The 20,297-nt window shown below is 36.0% G+C and overlaps 1 protein-coding gene across 3 annotated transcripts in view; it reads left to right on the plus strand.

Annotated features, from left to right (window-relative positions):
- ADCY2 (adenylate cyclase 2) overlaps positions 1-20,297 on the plus strand; it is a 205,591-nt gene that overhangs the window by 126,605 nt on the left and 58,689 nt on the right. For all 3 annotated transcript variants that reach the window (XM_048939390.1, XM_048939388.1, XM_048939389.1), the window contains 9 exons: positions 1,280-1,428; positions 2,712-2,823; positions 3,887-4,014; positions 9,247-9,405; positions 9,763-9,895; positions 10,222-10,398; positions 11,750-11,793; positions 14,414-14,494; positions 18,887-18,956. In XM_048939390.1, the coding sequence (XP_048795347.1) occupies positions 1,280-1,428; positions 2,712-2,823; positions 3,887-4,014; positions 9,247-9,405; positions 9,763-9,895; positions 10,222-10,398; positions 11,750-11,793; positions 14,414-14,494; positions 18,887-18,956 (1,053 nt within the window). The remainder of the gene's footprint in view (positions 1-1,279; positions 1,429-2,711; positions 2,824-3,886; positions 4,015-9,246; positions 9,406-9,762; positions 9,896-10,221; positions 10,399-11,749; positions 11,794-14,413; positions 14,495-18,886; positions 18,957-20,297) is intronic.

Raw genomic sequence — 20,297 nt, forward strand, 5'->3', positions numbered from 1 at the left:
GATGAACAGTTTCATCAGGAGAATGGTGCAGAATGAGATAGTGGTCTGGAATGGAAAGAAGAAGATGGGAAATGTCCCAACTTTCCTCCTGTCTCCTACAAAGTGACAACGTTGTTTTCCTTTTCCTCTTAAGACTTGTTGGGTTTTAGTTGGCTTTATTCTACTTCCTGCGAAGCCTTTTTCTATTACTTTCTTAAAAACTTCTGTTTCTGGCATGGCAATAGGAAACAGTACATAGTATGTATAGTATGTCTTTTACTTACTTCTTGCTTCCTCTAGTCAGACTAGAGATGTATGTTTGCTTTGATGATTTACCTCATGACTTGTCTTACTATTTCATGGAATCATAGAATGGCCTGAGTTGAAACGATCATGCAGTTACATTGCAGTTACGCTGCTCCTGGTTCCCTTGGGTAGGACTGCAAACACCACAAAATTGTATGTTGTGAAACAGAGAATGCATCACTATGAATAATACTTGCAGAACTTGCACGTTTTGAGGTTGTCCTCTTTTCTGGCACAGCTATTTTTCCCTCTAATTCCATCATGGGCTTTTCCAGGGGCCATCTCACTCAACATTTGTTCAGTTTTCTGTTTTTTGTACTTAATGAGTTTAAGCCTCTCCCAATGCCCTATCAGAAAATAGAGAATTCCCATGGGAAGTACAGTTTGGAGGTGGAGTATGATCAAAGCTGAAATTGTTTTGTTTTGTTTTTTTGCAGAGTTCTAGCCATTCTCTGGTTTAGTTCAGTTTGCAGTTGAAGTAGAAAATCAATGAAAAGCTGTCATGGGTAAAGCAGGCAAAATTAAAATGTACTTAGGTAACAGAGCTTCCGAAGGAGAAGATTGTGAAGTGTAATACCAAGAAAAGATTGGGAAAAAATGTTGTTTTTTTGTTTTTTTTTTGTTTTTTTAATAGCTTATTTCTTTTTTGCTTTAGAATATTTTCAAATTCTTTAGAATATTTTCTCAAAATTTCAGTTTGGAAAATGCCGAAATAAGGGGAGAATATGTATCAAAGCAGATAATTCTGTATTTATATGGAAAAGTCAAACATTTTCTATATGTTCTGCATCTGAGTTTATCTTTTTAGTCTAAAACTTGCTGAAAGTATGAATAGATGTAAAAAGTACACCTAAGAAAAATAGATAGTACTTATAAATATGTGTATATTCTGTCAAGTTCTTCAACAGACTGATTTTGGAGGCTGCACAGTATTGCTTCCATGCTGATTTTGTTCTCCTTGAAGAAATTGTGGATGTTTCATTTTAAATTTTAGGAGCGTCTTCTTCTTTCTTTACTGCCTGCTCACATTGCCATGGAAATGAAAGCAGAGATCATTCAGAGGTTACAAGGTCCCAAGGCAGGTCAGCTGGAAAATACAAACAACTTCCACAACTTGTATGTCAAACGACACACCAATGTAAGGTATTGGACTGGAATAAAGTTTATTACAATGTTAAAAGGAAGAGAAAATACTGATTAACTAAGAAAATCATTGTTTTAATGTATTTTTCAACAACTTAATGTTCAGTATCTAGCGTATTTTAATTTATTAAATGCTGACAGCTCTGTGTTCCAGAACAGCAAAAGTGATAATGCAGAGAAGGTTTGTTTAGGAGATGGATGTTTAGTAAATGTATAAACAGGCTTTCTTCAGAACATCTTAATTATTCAGTTTAAAGTACCAAATCCCACCACTGCTTATTCTAGTTGAAATTGTGGTTTGTAATTTATATTACTCCAAATTAGTAATTTTCCTAACTAGAGCAATTTGTCAGGTTATAAATAATGTAAATAGAAACTGCTGTATCACATACATACTTCACATAATATCTAAAGATAAAATATTCTGCTGACAAATCTAATTACTTATTGATTATGAGTTTCTAGAAGTTAAAAAAAAAAAAAAAAAGAAAATATGACTTTGTTGAAGACACAAAAAAGCAACACACTGAGATAAGTGAAAAAGTTAACCATTTATTTCAAGTATTCCTTAGTATTTAGAAATGATTTTACTTGTGTTTTGTTTGTTTGTTTTTTGACTGAGAAGGTCATTGAATGACAGTCACAGAAACCACATTTTTTAAGAAAATATTGCACGATGTTGGAGGTTCCTTTTCAGTTGTAAGCAAAACTATTGTTTCATTTCTATGAATTGGTCAGTTTTTCTTGGTGAGAAGAAACATTGTGTGATCTGAATACCTTAACAGTTGACCTTTAATTTAATAGTCTGAGTATTAACTGAATGAAGATTTCCATGATGTAAATTACTGATAGTAAATCTTGACAAAAAAAAGTCCAAAATGATAAAAAGTTATTAATTCTGATAACAAACCTGTTTATTGAAATTATTTCTATTCTTACATTGTGAGCTAGTGAGTCAGAAAAAGATTTCTATTTTTGAATACAGCATAACACATATACATATAGAATGCCTATAATTGCCCATTAGTACAGACATATGTAAGAAGATAATACCTATTAAAATAAATATAGGTACGTATCTCCTACATATGTAATGTATATAAAAGTAAAGGCAGATATGCCATAAATACAGGCATATTTATTGCTTTGCTTATAACAGCGACCATTTTGATTACAGGCATGACAGTGCCAAGTCCTGAATGCCTACTTTCAGCTTTTGCTGTTCATTGATAAGTTCACGTTTTGCGAAACTATGATGAAGCTTCTGTTTGTTTCCACTGTAGCATTTTATATGCTGATATTGTGGGATTCACTCGCCTGGCCAGTGACTGCTCACCAGGGGAGCTGGTGCACATGCTGAATGAGCTGTTTGGCAAGTTCGATCAAATTGCAAAGGTAAGTTTCTACTGGACTGCTACTGTTAATTTAAATATTCAGTTTAATTCTTAATTCAATTCTTAATTTAAATCCAAGTCACCTTTAAATATTTGTTCATCTTGAGTGCTCTTCTTTCTCTGAGAAAAAGCATTTCTTGGGCTTTTACAGGAAGATTAGTCTTGAACTACATGAAGTAAAATCTGGCCCTGATCATAGAGCAGTGTGTTTCTTCCTCTGAGACAATCTGTGAAAGCCAAGAAAGCTCGCTCTGATGGGGCCAATATAAACAGATCCTGGAGCTCTAGAAAGCTTAATTGGATGACGAACAGCATTTTAAATAGCATTTTGACCATTATGAAGATTAAAGAACTCAAGATAGAAAAATGTTTGCATCAGTTTTCTCTGGAAAAGCTTTTAAGAGACTGGACAACAGGAGAGACAATATTGATCAAAGTAATTTTAATTACTGACCATAGCCTCTTGATTACTCAAGAAAAGATTTGAATATAAACATTACATCAAACTTGATTCTGTGTTTGACTGTTGTGCTAAAACAGACAAAATTTTTTAATGAATTTGAAAACTAATGTCCAACTTTGATTATTAAAAGAAAACAAAAACAAAAACAGTGTATTGCCTTAAAGAGTATAGAAGATTAAAATAAGATTATGATGGCTGGTTCCAGCAGGTATTTCATGATTTGATTTTCTATTTCAAATAAAGTAGTTTATATAAAGTGTATATATATATATATAGATAGATATAGATATATAGTATATGGTGCTTCACCTCAGTTCCTCAATCTAATGTGTAATGTGTATTTTGCTGTGGATTTTCTTTCTGGTTTAATCCATTAAAGACCATAAAAAATGGAGGAATCACTGCTACAGAACTCTGACAGTGTTGTGTTTTTGTTTTTTTGTTTTTTTTTTTTTTTTTTAGCAAGACAAATGCTTTTCTATTAAAATGGGCTTAAGCAGAACAGTTTTGATAATATCATTTAAGTCAGTCTTTTTAGCAGTAACACTCAGTTTGTGTAAATCAAGTTGAAAGTGATCATCTGATTTTTCTTTTCCTCCAGGAAAATGAATGTATGAGAATTAAAATCCTAGGTGACTGCTATTACTGTGTTTCTGGACTACCTATTTCTCTTCAAAATCATGCCAAGAATTGTGTGAAAATGGGACTGGACATGTGTGAAGCCATTAAGTAAGCGCTGTGGTTTTATTAGATGAACAATATTCTGTCTCCCTCTACCTGTAGCTGCTGGTTGAAACATTCAGACCTGTCGTAGTTGGCATGTTTCAGTACAAGGTCGAACATGATAATCTTGGTCTTGGCCTCAGCAAAGAAAAATGTTGGGTTATGCCAGTCTATTCTGTCACTACTCTACAAAGATGATTAAGAAATTGGAGCATCTCTCATGAGAAGAGACTGAGAGAGCTGAGGCTGTTCATCCTTAGAAGTGAAGGCTCAGAGGGAAGTTATCAAAACACTTAAGGGCTTGAAGGGAAGATATATAAAGGAAATGGATCAGGCTTTTTCATTGGCACCCAATGTCCGAAAAGGAGGCAGTGGGCACAAACTGTAACACAAGAGGTTCCTTCTGAACCTCTGGAAATACTAATTTGATTTGCAGGTGGCTGCGCACTACCACAGGTTGCCCAGAGAGATTGTGGAGATTCCTTTATGGGAAAAATAATTGAAACCCAGCTGGTACAGCCCTGAGCAGCCTGCTCTAATTGGACTTGTTTTGAGCAGGGTTTGGACTAGACGGTCTCCAGAGGTTCTTTCTGATCTCAACTAGTCTGTGATTCTGTCATGATAAGGTGGTAAATATAAACATCACTTATTTGGGAAGACCTGCTTTTCACAGTTGTGATGCTGCCACCCACTTGTTAGTCAAATGGCTTTGTTCAAGGCCTGAGCTCTTGATTTATAAGCTTGGAGTTGTGCTGATCAGGAGTGGTTGCCACTCTACAGAAGAAAGTGTTATTAAGATGCCTGGAGCACTTAGCCTGCAGTGATATTGAACATGTATACTGAAAACATCTTTAACAAGTTTGTGGGCCTTTGGCTGAGAAGTATACCTTCCATTTTGTTGTATGAGCAATAAGATGTGCATGTCTTAGTAGACTTAAGGTTTAGGTTTAGTTTCAACTTTTCTGTAATTAATTTTTTTAGGAGAAGACTTTCTATATATATATATTTTCTGTTAATGCATTGAGACACCGTTTAGAATTCCGCCCTTTTCAACAGTACTTTGGATTTGTGGGCTGCTATCGTTGTCCCTTCTTTCCCATAATTGTTGCACTTGTTCTGTCTTGAAACAAAGTATGTGAGAATCATAATGTGATTTCTTTTGAAATAGCAGTTGCAACTTATTTCAAGTAACTCAAATAACTACAAGAGGCTTGATTGTGAAATAGGAAAAATGTTTATAGCTGTTGGGTCACCACTGTAGATCATTTGCTTCAGACATGTTTGAGGAATACTTTAGCTTACTACTGAGGTATAGGTTGAGAACAGAGTATAGGCAGTTCTGAAGATAATGGGACTCCAGAGATGTCATGCAAGAGGACAGCTTTACTCCCCTGTATCTCTCCTGGCTGGTACCTCAACTCAGTGCAGCCTAGAAATAATTCTCATGTAAGCTACCTGCCTTTGATGAATTCTGCCACTGAAATAGGACACATTTCAGCATGAAGGTACTTAAACTTTGGATGACTGCACATCATCCTGAAAGGTCCTACATCTGCCAATCCAAAAACTTCAGATCTGTGTATTACAGGTTATTTGCTAAGCAAGGTTCTGATTCTGCTGTCTTATTTAGAAAACCTTTTGAGAGAAAAAGACAATAAAAAAACTTCCACTTTTATTTTAAAACCAGATTGAGATAGTTCACTGTGTATAATTCATACCTGAAGTTTTTATCTGTTAGGAGTTAAAATACTGTAAGTGCTTGCTTATAGCAAATTTATTAATGGCAAAAATATTTTTCAACTGGAAAGTGGTTTCCTTTGATTAAAATTATAGTATATCTTGGTGACCTTCATTTTGAAAAAATGTCATGTGGATACATTGAATGTTACCTCATTGATTAACTAAACAGGCCTACAAAAATGATTCCTCTGATGCTTATGTACTGCATGTGTTTCTGCTTATAGTGGTTTTTGTTTTTTTTTTCAGTTACCTAGTCTTGTGATTCAGTGCAGTAGAATTACTGTATGAATTTGTTGGTTAATTGAAATTGATTTTTTTTCTCTCAGTTTTTCACTGAAATGGTGTGGTATCTCTTTAAACAAGGATGTACCTCTCCTTGCTTTAGAGATCTTTTGCGAAAATAGCTTCAGTAAAGGAAAGAAATTAGGTTGCTGCATTTTCTAAAATTATTTTTCTTCATCCAGTTATGGTTGTACCTTACATTGTGTCCGAAGATATGTATTTTTATGGCACTTTCAGTACTTTCACTTGGCTAGCATTAAAACTGCAGATTGGATTGTTTCCTCTGTTGCTTTCACTGGATGTTTTCTCTTTTTTATTTAGATACAAAGAGCAGCATTATTATAATTAAATCCTTCTCTAGCATATTAGGAATTAAAGCTGACATCCCTTCACTAGAGTTAAAAAAGAGTCTGTCCCTAAACACTGCAGTCATTGTTTTGGCATTTTTACTATATCTTATTTTTCTCTTTTTCCAAAACTTTCATTGAAAATGAGAGCTTTTTAGTTTGAATCTAAAAAGATCCAGGTGCTGTGTGATAGATGTGTGTTAAAGCATTCACTTGGAATTTCTGTTCCTTTTCTACTTTTGAAGAAAAAAATGCAGAAGGTTACAGGCAAATAGAAAAACAATACAAAGCCATGGCTGTCCTTCCCAAAGAACTAGCAGTATAATTTTGCGTGTCACAAAGCAATACTCTACTTGAACTCAGAGAGCAGTCTTTCAGTTCATCACATTTCATAATTCCAATTTCTTTTAAAAATGATGTTCTTCTCAAGCTGCTCACAGACATGGACACTGCTAGTGCTCCTTGATCAGGTCGTCTTTGTAAGTTCAGGTTTATAGGCTCAAAAATCATATTTCAGTTACGTAGCACATTCTGATCTAACTTAATTGCTGTAGTCCTAATTGACAGTGGTTGTGGACTTGGTGCCTGGATTATCACAGGCTAGTTGCATCAGTGTTAAGATATGTGGAGTCAGTACCCTATGTTTTAAGATGCTTTCAAAATATTATGTCAAGTACGGCAGTCATTTCGGCACAGTGGCCTCTAGAACAAGAAGTTGTAGTAATAGTATTACTCTTGCTGTTGGAAGTGTGTAATGTGATATATTTTGGACAAAATATGTTGAACGTATGTGTTGTCTTCCTTCTGCTGTACTCCACCCTCTTGTCTGTCTGGTGACTATAATTTATATTAGTCTCTGTTGCAAATTCTCAAAGGCTGGCTTTGATTTGATAGTGTGAAATGAGTTCCATTTTAGAGGGCTGAAAGTGAAAGAAAGTATTGGATGAGGCTGTTGTACCAATTTGGAAGTTCCCTTTCTTAATTCATGAGAGCTTATTTTACTGCAGACTTTGTGATGTCCTCTGCAGAATATGGCAGGGCAGCCTCTAGGAAAGCTCTCCTGAAGGATAAATGTTCCTCTTCCGCAGAGACCAGATTTGTAAAACACATTTTATCTGGAGTGTTAAGCTTGTATTTCATCATATTGCTTGTGCAGAGCAATGCTGTGTTTGTCATTTGTGGACTGCTTGAAAAGGTTATTTACAAGCAGTCCAATTTCAAGTGTGTCAGCTACAGGAGAGCTGAGTAAAATAGAAAAGTGAAATGAGACATTAATAAAACTTGCTAGAGATTAAAGAGATTAAAAAAAAGTTTTCCATTTTCAATAATTTCAAAACCCAGCTTAACAGCATACTTCATAAAATCATAGAATCATTAATGTTGGGAAGACTGCTAAGATCATCCAGCACAGCCATCAACCCATAACCTCCATGTCCACTAAACCATATCCCTCAGTGCCATGTCTCTGTTTCTTGAATGCCTTCAGGGATGGTGACTCCACTACCTCCCTGGGCAGCCTGTGCTAATACCTCACTGCTCTTTCTGGGAAGAATTTTTTTTTCCTAATGTCCAACATGAATATTTCTGTTATTTTCATTTTCCAGCAAAAGAGTACTTTGAGTGATTAGAAGTGTCATTTGCCTTGACAAAATGAGACTGTTAAGTTTTACATCCCCTTTCAATAAAGAGGAAGAAGAGGCTAGTTTAATTCTGTAATTCCAGAGGCATAGAGCTAATGGGTGTTATCATTGAGACTGAAGGATGTTGCTAGAACTTTGAATCTGACCCATATGCAAGAAACCATTTGGATTTATTATTTGCTGTTGGTTCCGTCAACACAGAATTCTCCCAGGATGAATATTACATGTTCTTTATTGGCTTCAATTTGGTCAGCATGAGCTGGGGTTTAAATTCATAAATCCAATTTAGAGTAATATGATCTTCCAGTTTCTTAGAACTGCATCTGCAGACATATGAATTAGTTAGATAGCTCACTAAATATATAGTTAGATACCCATATGACAAATGAAAATGTTCTAGCTGTTTGGCTTTAGTCACCCACCTGTGACTCAGGTGCACCTCTTCTGAAAAGATTAATACCTATCTTATGTGTAGGGCTGTTCCGTGATTTTGGATGAAGATACCTCAGCTCTCTCATTGGAAAGTTCGAAGCTTTAGATCTGGTATTCTTGGTGAGGGTGGCCTCTCACCTTCTGCATAACAAGCTGTTGGGTAGGGCACTAACAAGCATGTGAAAGACTGTTGAGCCTATATTCTTCATAGCCTGAATGACACTGAGCCCGTATCTGTAAAAACTCTATGAGCCGCTGCTTGTATAGAAACCTGAGGTACTGCATTTTTCATCCTTCTTGCTGGAAAACCATTTGCAAGAAGGCACTCAAGTATATTGGGACCTGATAGAGGACAGATATGAGAAAGGCTGTCCTTACCCTAGATAATAGGGTCTTCAGCTGGAAGCTAATGTAACAGTAATTCCAGCTCTCCAAAATCTTCATTAGATTGCTGCTGCATTAAAAACCAAACCAAAGGCCTTTAGGAAAACATTTCTTAGGTTCTACTGTAGGACTGAACTTGACCACTACCTAGTTCAGTTCTACCAAATAATTTCAAATGGATATGGGAGAAACAGCTTTAGATTTGGTAATGAATGTTTGGTGCAAATATTTGTAAATGCAGATAATAGAAAAGGTAATATATATTAAAAAAAAAATCCTATCACAGAAAAGATGGAGCCAATGCTAAAAAGAAATAGATGGTATCACCATTGTTCCTGTTAATTTGTGTGTCAAATTAAAAGAAAGCAAAGGCTTTGTTATGTATATTAACACAGGTTTCTTCTCAACTACAGGAAAGTGAGAGATGCAACTGGAGTCGATATTAATATGCGTGTAGGAGTGCACTCTGGAAATGTACTCTGTGGAGTTATTGGGCTACAGAAGTGGCAGTACGATGTGTGGTCGCACGATGTCACTCTGGCAAATCACATGGAAGCTGGAGGGGTCCCAGGGTAAGAGGCTTCTCTGTTAGCCTTTGTACACACGAGTCTTTGTTCTGCGGGGACACATGCAGGTACTGTGTCTTTGGTCATCAAGCCTCATGAAGAATCCTAGAATAATTCTTAGTGTTGTCTTTAAAGAAATGGATACATAGCATTTCCTGTGATTTAAGGAGTATTTTTGTGGATGGAAACCATTAGATTTATGTCTATTAGAACTTCTGAAAATGAGATTACAGAGATTGCAAATGAAGTGAGCAGTGCATCAAAAGTATTTCAGAAAGCTAGTAAAAAAGAGGTTGATCAGCTTCCAGTTATACTCTTGACCAGTGTTCATGATTCTGTCATTCTTTTAAAATATAATTTCAGCCGTGTTCACATCACTTCAGTCACCTTGGCACATTTGAATGGAGCTTACAAAGTGGAAGATGGGGATGGAGATGTGAGGGACCCATATCTGAAAGAGCATAATGTTAAGACTTACTTTGTAATCAATCCTAAGGTTAGTAGTGCTTCTGTTTTGTGGGCAGTCCTAGTTATTTTTGAGCAGGACCACTAATCTGTTTATTGAATAATTTACTGCCATAATATATTGGTCAGAGCTATTACTGATTTCTTCAAATGCATGTTTGCATTGCCAATCTTTCCCGCTCTTCAGAAATAAGTCTCTGATATTTCCCAGCAATATCATTATGAATTGTGGATTCTTAGCTTCTCTCCATTTTCAAGTTCCTAAGCATGCAGATAAGTGGTAGCAGATGATGCATTCGTGCTTCTGAAGGTAATGAACGCCGAGTGTGATATCATTTTTTATTTTCTGTCAACCAGGGAGAGAAGCGAAGTCCTCAGCACCACATTAGACCTCGACATACTCTTGATGGAGCCAAAATGAGAGCTTCTGTCCGCATGACCCGGTACCTGGAATCTTGGGGAGCAGCCAAGCCATTTGCACACTTGCACCACAGGGACAGCATGACCACTGAAAACGGCAAGATTAGCACAACAGTAGGGGCCTACTTATGTCATTTTGTACAATTTAGCAGTATTTGAAAGAAAAAAAGGTGCTCACTGCTAAATACCTGGTTATTTCTGATGGAAAAGTACATGCATTTGTACTGGGCAAAAGCACAAGGAAGTTTCTAGGAGATTTTCCATTGGGTTATGAGTTTTGGATTAGATTTTGAAGAGCTGTATTTTCCTTGTAGTGCATGTCTGAATCGTAAGAGCTGAAGTGTACTTAACAAAATGCATGATTTTGCCCTCTGAGCTTGTGCCACAGTCACAGCATGTCGAATGGCTGCTGTTCACAATGTGGAAACAGATTCTGAATGTGAAGCCAGATTGCAATACCTTTAGGAAGAAGTACTTTTCATGCAGAGACAATTCCTGAAATTTAATGATTATTTAGCAACATATTGCATTTGGGATGTGGCCAAATGTAGAGCAAATGCTATGAAGTTAGAATATTCCTGTGTACCTGGACTGGATCTTTTAAGAACCTAATCTCTGGGAACCAAATCGATGCATGCTGTAACATCAACCAGTTGAAGGTGCACTAACCAAACTGTAAACTGAAGCTAAGAGCCTGAGTATCACAATGCTATTGTATGTCACATCTCCAACACTGAGCAGAAAATATTTCTTTTTAATTTTATCATCACTATCTTATTGCTGTCAGTAAGATAGTTTCTATCTTGCACGTCATGTTATTCTACTTCTAAAAAGCGCAAAGTTAGAGATAAATTCTAAGCGTTTTGAACATTAGCGTTCACTCCTGTTTCCATTATATATGAGAGCATAAGACTGAGCCACCTAACCAATCTTGTTCAATAAATACAGTGCATCAGAATGTGGATTGTGACATGTTCATTATAGAAAGTACCCAACTGTCACTATTAATCACAAAATAAAGGTAGTTGTGATGGCTGCTATTCCTCATCAATAATAATAATGTCCATAGCCCGTACTTGGCCACTCAGGTCTGTTTTTTCAAGAACACTTAATATTATTTTTTTCCTAAAGCTGGCAGGAGTTTGGGCTGTATTACAACAGTAATATATAACGGTTACTTTGAAGCAGCAACTTTCTAGTAAAGAAAAACATTTTTGGTTTCTGGTGGTTGTATTGCTAATTTATTGCTTATTATGATGGATCATTTTGTGTCTGGATCATTCCATTTTCACCATTGGCTGGATTTTTCTTTTAAGAGTTTTAATCTAATGCTAAAAGTATTTGTATTGGAAAAATTTTTCTTTACTTGACCCTGTTTTCAACACTAATTTTAAAGTGAATTCACATTAATTATGTTGTCAAAGTGTATTATAGTTAAGAGGTATTTTCTTTTGTCTTTTATTAGGATGTTCCCATGGGGCAGTATCATTTTCAGCGTTGCAGAGAGAGGTAAATTGGTTTAAAAAAAAATCAATTATTCACATAAATTCCATATACATATATATATATATATATATATATGTATGTATATTTGCATTTTTATAGGTATAAGACATACTTCCAAGAGAAAGCAATTTCTTATTCAGATTACTTTTTGAACTGATGCCTCACAGATAAAAAGAGCTATGAAAACAGATTTTGCAGATATTTAAGAATTGTAAATATACTTCCTTCTAACAAATAAGCATTATTCAGAATTATTATGTTAGTGGCTCCTGTTTACTTCTGCTAACATCTCGCTTGTTCTTTGTGCAGAAAGTGATGTACAGGAAAATTGAGAGAGGAGATAGAGTGGGGAAGAAAACAGAAGTTGTGAAGGGTTTTTAGTAAATTGTGTTTTAACAGCTAATAATATGGACTGAAAAGCATATTTTGTGAATTGCTTTGTATTTGCATTGTTTATTATTTCAAAGTTTGTAGTGTTTATAGTGTTTGCAGTAGTATTTTGTGGACCTTCTGCAGTACTTTTGCTATGCAAAATATTTGCAAAATCGCATCAATTTTTTTTTAATCCCCTGTTTGTTGTTTCAGTGACTAGGCCAACACTGAGCAAAGATCACTTTCTCAAAAAAAAAAAAAAAACAAAAAAAACCATATGTATATCAGAATTTTATATCAAGAAAAGAATGACTACTCCTTAAAAAAAACAAGCCTAACACTGTCAGGATGCTGAAATCTTTCATTTTTATTTAAATGACCTGATAAGACTTTAGATAATGTCTTCGTTTCAATATTATAAGAAGCACTGCAAATACATAGGAAAGTTTGAAAGAGCCATTGAAAAATTTCTATTGTTATTATCTTTGGTTATGCAGACAAGTCATTCTATCTACTCCTTCCCCATCGTGAACAGGGTTGCCCAAGGAGGTTGTGGATGCCCCATCCCTGCATGCTTTCAAGGCCAGGCTGGATGTGGCTCTGGGCAGCCTGGTCTGGTGGTTGGCGACCCTGCACATAGCAGGGGGGGTTGAAACTAGGTGATCTTTGTGGTCCTTTTCAACCCAGGCCATTCTATGATTCTGTGATCTCCCTACATGGTAAATATCTCATTAATCAAAATAGAGGTTACTGAGGAGCAGTGCAAATACATGAAGTATTCCTAAATTTCAGAAGTTGAACAAGTTTTGACCATGTATGCATTATATTAATAAACAACATCTCTGGTTTTTAAACCCAGCATGTATGTTTGGACAGTATCTCCAGAGAATGTAAGTCAGCCTAGTAGTAAGAAGTACGTTCCAAAATGTATGAACAGGTACAAACATTGCCATGCTTGTTGACAGCATGCTATTGAAAGCAGTTTCTAGAAATGATTACTAGAGTCTCCTGTCTGTACTGAGGTATATAGCTAAAATTTTAGGTGTGCAAGTTTGTCATTCTCCAAGGATAGCGCTGAAATGGTGATAAGCCATCTGAAAATCAGTGTTTTATTAGAATATGAAAATATGAGTTTTGAAGCCTGAGTATAGGCTTCCATTTGTGGCAATCAATCTTACCCACTTACATGGTATATTGATAGGGGTATGCCAGGAATGCTAAGCGTTATTAGATAATGTCTCCTCCTGTGTGGTTATTCCTCATGGGTGGAATGGTCCATATGTGAAAAATAAGCTGCAAACTCTTACTCAATCTCTGCAGCATTGAGTAGGCATGAAAACAGTTGAGTTGTTCAAAGCTACTGAAAATATATGAATGTTAGTTTCTCGATGTGTGTGAATCCTGCAACAAGTTACTGTTTATTGGAAAATAACCCAAAAGCTTGATGTAGAAGTTGTTCCATTGTACCTTTGAAAGTTTCGGATTTGTAGGTTAGGGAAATTCTGATAAGCTAGAAGTCAAATTTCAGATCTGAATGGTTAAAGTGTGTTATTAAGTTAACATAAAATTTTAAGTTTTCAAGGCACAGAGATATAATCTAGCAATACTTGAAATATAATGGCTGTAAGGAGAGTGCTGTTGCTGAAAGAACTGGTGATGTTTGTACTTATCAAAGGCAAACCCTCTGCTGGGTTTATGATGAGTGCAGTGAAAATAAGACTATTTTTTCATTGCAGTTATGTTCTATGTTATAAAAAGAGGAACAAGGCACATGCTTAAAACATTTCAGTCTTGATGTTCATACTTCTTACTAAAAATGAAGTATTTCCAAGACGAGTAAGCAGGCTTTCTGTAGGAAATGTTTATTATACACTAACACACTATTAGTCATCATACAGTCCTGACAAGGATATTTAAAAATGGTTGCAATAAATGTTTTCTGAATTGGAGCATATTTCTGTTGTTTTTTATTAAATTCATGCCACTGAGGAGGACTTTCTCTCAAATTTTATCTCCTATCGTTTCTTAAAGAAGTTTGGTGTTCTTTTTAAGTGCTCCCAAATGTTGGTTGATTGATTGATAGAGGGAGAAGTGGAGCAGACTTTTTTTGTCAAGAGCTTAGGAGGCTCAGTGTGTGAAGCCTGTAGAAGCTTTTGCAACATAAATGTTGACCACATATTACATAAATGTTTATTTTTAAGGTTTATTAACAAAATGTAGTGATTTTAATTTCTCACATTTTTCATTTCAGAACAAAATCTCAGAAAAGAAGATTTGAAGAGGAACTGAATGAGAGGATGATTCAGGCCATTGATGGAATTAACGCTCAAAAGTATGTTTCTATCCTCTGTTGTCTACTTGATTCAGCTTTGACATAAATCTGTAATAGCAGGTAGCATGTACTATTTCTCCCTCCCATGTTCACAGAGCATTCTTGAATGAGTAAATGTAGCACTGCTGCTAGGCCACAAAGTTCTGCACGTTGTAAAGAAGGATGTACAGTACCATTTAATACTACATGGGATGAGACATTGCCTGTGAACCGTGGTATGACAGAGGTTTTGGCTTACCTTGATTTTCATAACAAAGGTATTTTTGTCTCTTTAACTTCACAATCATAGCTGTTACTCTACAGAATTATGTCATCTGAGAGCAGAGAAATATGACATAAAAATAACCGACTCAAGAATCAGAATGATGTGAAAATTAATGCTTCACAATTGTTACAGAAACATCTCCTCAGAATTATGAACTTTCCCTAAACTTGTAGTTTAATATCTCCCTCTCTCGATTGCTTGGTTGAATTCTTAGACTAGGCTATGCTTGATGGTCCATTGAAATGACTGGGAGGGGCAACATGCATGTGTTGCTTTCGTGTTCTGGGAAGTACTGGAGGTGGTATTGATGTTCTGTGCTGGTGAATGGATAAGACTGAGAGAAAAATCAATACCAATCCAAAAGAAATGTGCAGGTTTCTTTTATGTCTCTGATGAAATGAGATAATTACTCTAGAACAATGTGGATAATGATAGAGAAAAACATGCAATTCATCACTGTATTTCTGTTACTCAGAATCTTAATTAGCTAGGTCTTACTCCTAATTATTAAATGTTCATATATCATGTTTGTTTTGTTGCTTTTTTTTTTTTTTTTTTTTTTTTTTACATCTGTTAGTTCTGTTATAAGATACTTCTAGGAAAATATTTTTTAGTCATTATCTATAGGTCATACAAACATACAGAGAAAGAGGAGTCATCAGATAGACAAAGACTTCTGATTATACCAGACTTGCTTAAAACAGCTGTGCAAATGTTGACAGCTTTCACGTTTCCTCAGCTAAGTGAGCTCTAAAAATGATGGTTTGATATCAAAGGCAGAAACATATTGTTGTCTTGGTTTCAGCTGAGACAGAGGTGTGTTTTTTTTCTTCATAGTGTCTGGTATGATGCTGTGTTCTGGCACTGGGAGAAAAACAGTGCTGATAACACACTGATGGTTTAGTCATTGCTGAGCAGTGCTATACGGAGTCAACATTTCAACTTCTTGTACTGTCCTGCTGGTGAGGGGAGCTGAGGGGCACAAGGAGCAGGAAGGGGACAGAACCAGGGCAGGTGACCTAAAATGTCCAAAAGGATATTCCATATGACATCACATGAAAAAAAAACAAACAGAAAACTGAGTGGAGTTGGCCAGGAGGACAGCTGCTTCTGTCCAGAGTGGCTGGGCATCACTTGGCAGGTGGTGAACAATTGTGTTGTGCATCACTTATTTTGTAAATGTGTATTATGTTATTGTCATTACTGTTATCTTCTTTTCCTTTTCTGTGTGTAAATAGTTTTTGTCTCAACCCACTATTTCTAATTTTATTGTTATTATTACTATTATTATTATTATTGTTGTTGTTATTATTTCTCCCATCCCACTGGGAAGGAGGAATGAGTGAATGACTGCATGATGTTTAGCTGCCTGCCGAGTTAATCCACAACAATTGTACATATACATTAGGAGAAATTATCATTACTCCCTGGGAAACCACACTAAGTGGTCTTGTTTGAGAAGGGGGGTTGTACAGGATGACCTGCAGAGGTCTTTTACCTTAGAGAATATGTCTTACTGAATTCTCAGAAAATCTGTGGCTTACTTAATTAGTGAATACAATCAGAGAAACTTAGGAACAAGAGAGATAAAACAAAAATTGCTGCAAAAGCTTCAATTCATTTTGTGAATTAAGCAGGGAACTACGGATGGGTAAGGAATGATTTTACAAATTACGCAGACAGCATAGATGCCTTCCAAAACTAGATTCTTTACCTTGATCTTGGAGGAATATATCACTCAAGACAGGTTATTCAATTGGTTATTCCAGAACAACTATAAACTATAGGAAAGTGTTAATTACCCAAACAGGAAGTTAATTTGATAATATTTTAACTACATGAATCTTAATCAGAAAAAAAAAAAAAAAAAAGTAGATTAAAACATAATATATGTTTTGGACATGAAACTAATCACTTTTTTTTTTTTTTTTTAATTATTTCACTTCATTTGTGCCTGTGTAATGTTTCTGGGGGACTCAACCACTGCCTGCTCTCCTGCTGCTTCATGCAACACAGATGTCTTTGCACAGCTCTGCCAAGTGCCGCATGTACACATCAAGGGTGACTCAGGGCTTCTGCATTCAATTTCATCTTCTGGAATGCGGATGAAGCCATGATCTCTAAGAAGCAGGGTCATGGGCTTTTGGGATGATTGAGAGCAGTAGATCTAGTTGGCATTGCTCCTTGAAAGGCCATGTGAGAAGGGTTAGGACCTTCTTATTCAATGCTATTCTAGATAAAGAAAGGTACAGGTTTAGAAGAAGGAATAAGAAACACCAAGTTTTTCTCTTTCAGCCAAGTACCATAGCTATTAGATGTGCATCCTGCATAGAACAAGTTGGTTAGCTCTGGCTATACCACCTTGGTGATCAGGGGACTTTTATTGGACATGTGGTAGATGGATCAAAATCTAAATAAATATCTACAGAGAGAGCTAAACTAAAATTATTTTGCTATTTGGTAAGTAGGTGACTATGTTAAAAAGATTCTCTTTCCTTTTTCTGGCTGCTATGGTTTAAACATGTTGTCTACCAGACTAGGCCTTTAAAACCATGCACCCTTGTCTAATGAGTCTGTCTTTGTTGTTCCTTGAACTGCAAGGGAATCCAAACATAAATGTGTTACTTCCTGGATGGCATACCTCCACGTAGCTGTAGATATTCGGGACTTCTAGGCTCATCAGGGAGTCAGACAGCAGGCAGGATTTTGCAGCCGTTATTACTCTGCTAAAAAAATCCTTACCTTTGTGCACCATCTCCTAAGCTTATTCTTCATTTATACTTGTCTGTGCTGCCCTCTGTACCTGCTGAATCTTTCTGTTGGCTATCCTGTTTTCCACATCTTATGGATGATGCCTTGCCTGCTTACTTGCTTTTAATCCCACAAAACCTTTTCTCTAAATCTTGCTCGCCTTCTTTTCATTGATGTCATTTTTCTTCTGTTCCTACAGATTTTGTTATAGAATAAAACATTTTGTCAGTATGGATGGATAGGTCTCTTGCTTTGATTTCTGGTGCCTGCTATGAAGATAGCTGATAGCACTAGTGATATGGAAATTGGACATGCAGTCCCTCAGTCCCTTAAAAAATGGTGTATTTGAAGTCTGTCTGGAAGATGGATGTGAAAGGGTAGAACATGTTTGCTGAAAGTGAAAGATTCTGAAACCTTTTTTTTTTTTTTTTTTTTACTGAAGTGAGAAATCACTGTTGAGTGTTTGTGAAACTGAGATTTTTCAAAAGGCAGGCATAGTCAATTATTGACCTTTTTTCACAAAAACAACAAGAGAGAGCTATGACCTCAAGGCCGCCTCCTACCAGAAGAAAAACTGAAGTTGCAGGGCAGAAATGCAGAGTTACTAAAGCTTTCTAGAAATTCCTACAACTACTTTAAAAGAGATATGATCACTATGATTTTACTGAGCTCTTGAACATGTGAGCTAGTTGTAGGGAGTACAAGGCAGCATTTGCTCTAAGTGCTATTAGTGTGATCAAACGTGTACAGACCAGATTAGGCCTTAGAGAGCAGCTCATGCAGGTCATGGTCCAAAGACTGACACTGGTTAAAGACAAAAACAGTTCACTTTTCTTTAATAATGTTTTTTACATTTCCTTTTAGAATGAGTGTAATTTATCTGCCATTCTTACCTATTGTAAAAGTATGTTTTTAAAAGATAACTTGTGAAGATGGGACCAGATGGCCTCCAGAGGTCCCTTCCAACCTAAAACTGTTCTGTGAAAGTCATATATATCAGTGATCTGTGAAAGGTTTAATTTTATCTCTGTGCACCATTTTTTTCTGTGCCCTGCATTATTACAGTATTTTGGACATGAGTGGGATGTCATTGTGAGAATTATATCATGGAAATCTCTCCCTTGATTGTCTTTAGCAGTGATTCTCAGAAAAACAGCTCATCTGAACTTTTGTTTCATGAGTACATTTACAGTGGAAATCAAAATGCAGACAGGATTTGTAGTATTCTCTTCTAATTTTAGTGTGATTCATCATATATGTTCCAAAGCCCAATAACTTTCTTCTAAGTTATTTTCTTAATTTGCTGCATTTCAGTAGTCCAAAAAGATGGGACTACTTTATTCTTCTGTCATTTATGTTTTCTTTTTCTTTTCTAGGCAGTGGCTTAAATCTGAAGACATTCAAAGAATATCACTTCTTTTCTATAATAAGACTCTGGAAAAAGAAGTAAGTTATTTTCACTACAAAGTCATGATTGATTCCTTCTCTACCTTATCCTAAGTGAGGCCACCTTGCCTTTATAACACAGAGCACCTCCCCAGTGAGAAGTGCTTAAACATTTTTGCCTCATTTGTAGTAGAAGTGTTTTGAGTATGATGTCCAGTACTGCTTCTCTGTTTGCAGGGCAATTTTTACAGTGTTCAGCAATTCTGAATTTCTCAAAGTTTTCAAAGTCTCATAGAAATGAGAGGAGGTTTGATAATCTTGATTTGCTGATGCTGAACCAAAGGATTCCTAAATTAATTACCTACGTGCTCAAAAAATATTTATCAAACATTGCTATTTCTATTTTTTTTCTTTTTATCACGTCTCTAATACTTCACCTCCAGTCATGATAGTCGTGATAATTTTCCTGCAGTAATTTCAGTTCATTTGTTTTCTTCATAAGCACTTCATGCTCACAGTCATTCCGAGGAAGTGATACTGTAAATTGTATTTAAGAAAAATACCTATCTGTATTGGGTGCAATTCACTAAACGTTTTTATGAGTAATATACTTAATTTAAAAAAAAAAAATCAAAGTGAAAGTTTCTTCCCTTATAGGCAACTGTTGTGACCAGTAGCCCAGGAAGTCAGGCATTTTCTATTTGCCCCCTTGTGGGGCTTGATTATGTTTCAACATACTGACAAAGTTTCAGCGATAAGACTGGAGAGTTGTCTCTTTTCCCACCTCAGGAAGCAAAGAACAACTGATAGCTGAGAAGTTACTGTGTCTTTCAGTGAAGTAAAAGGTAGATCAGACCACAATTGGCTTTGTAAGTGAGTTAACCTGATAAGAACGTAATAGGGAAAGCATTACCACGGTATGTTTATACTGTGCAATGGAGGTAAAAGCATCATCTGGGTCACACTTGATTCTCAAAGACGTAATTAATCATTTTTGCACGTACCTTCAGTTCAAAGTGTCTGAAATAATTTTCACATCCTCTCACAACTCAGCAGAATGGAGTTCTTCTGGCAGACTGCCAAAGGCATGTTGTATGACCTTGGCAATGCATTATGGTGAGAAAAAATTCAAGGCTTGTTAAGGCTGTGTAGAGGTGGCATAAGAAAGAAGCAGCAACACCCGGTGTGGTCTCACCCACAGGGTTTAGTGATTGCACTGAGTGGGAGCACATACAGATTTTTACGTGGATAGTACTAACTGATTAGTTCTAAAATAGAACTTGAGAGCAAACCATTGTATGTGCTGTTTGGACAATGAGGGAATTGGAATTCTGGAGAAAATCAGCCAAGTTATTTGGCTCTGCAGATGCTCCCTGTAAGAGCCTAATCTCTTTTAGACTG

Source organism: Lagopus muta, chromosome 3 (genome assembly GCF_023343835.1).
Source record: "Lagopus muta isolate bLagMut1 chromosome 3, bLagMut1 primary, whole genome shotgun sequence".
Classification (NCBI taxonomy): Eukaryota; Metazoa; Chordata; class Aves; order Galliformes; family Phasianidae; genus Lagopus; species Lagopus muta.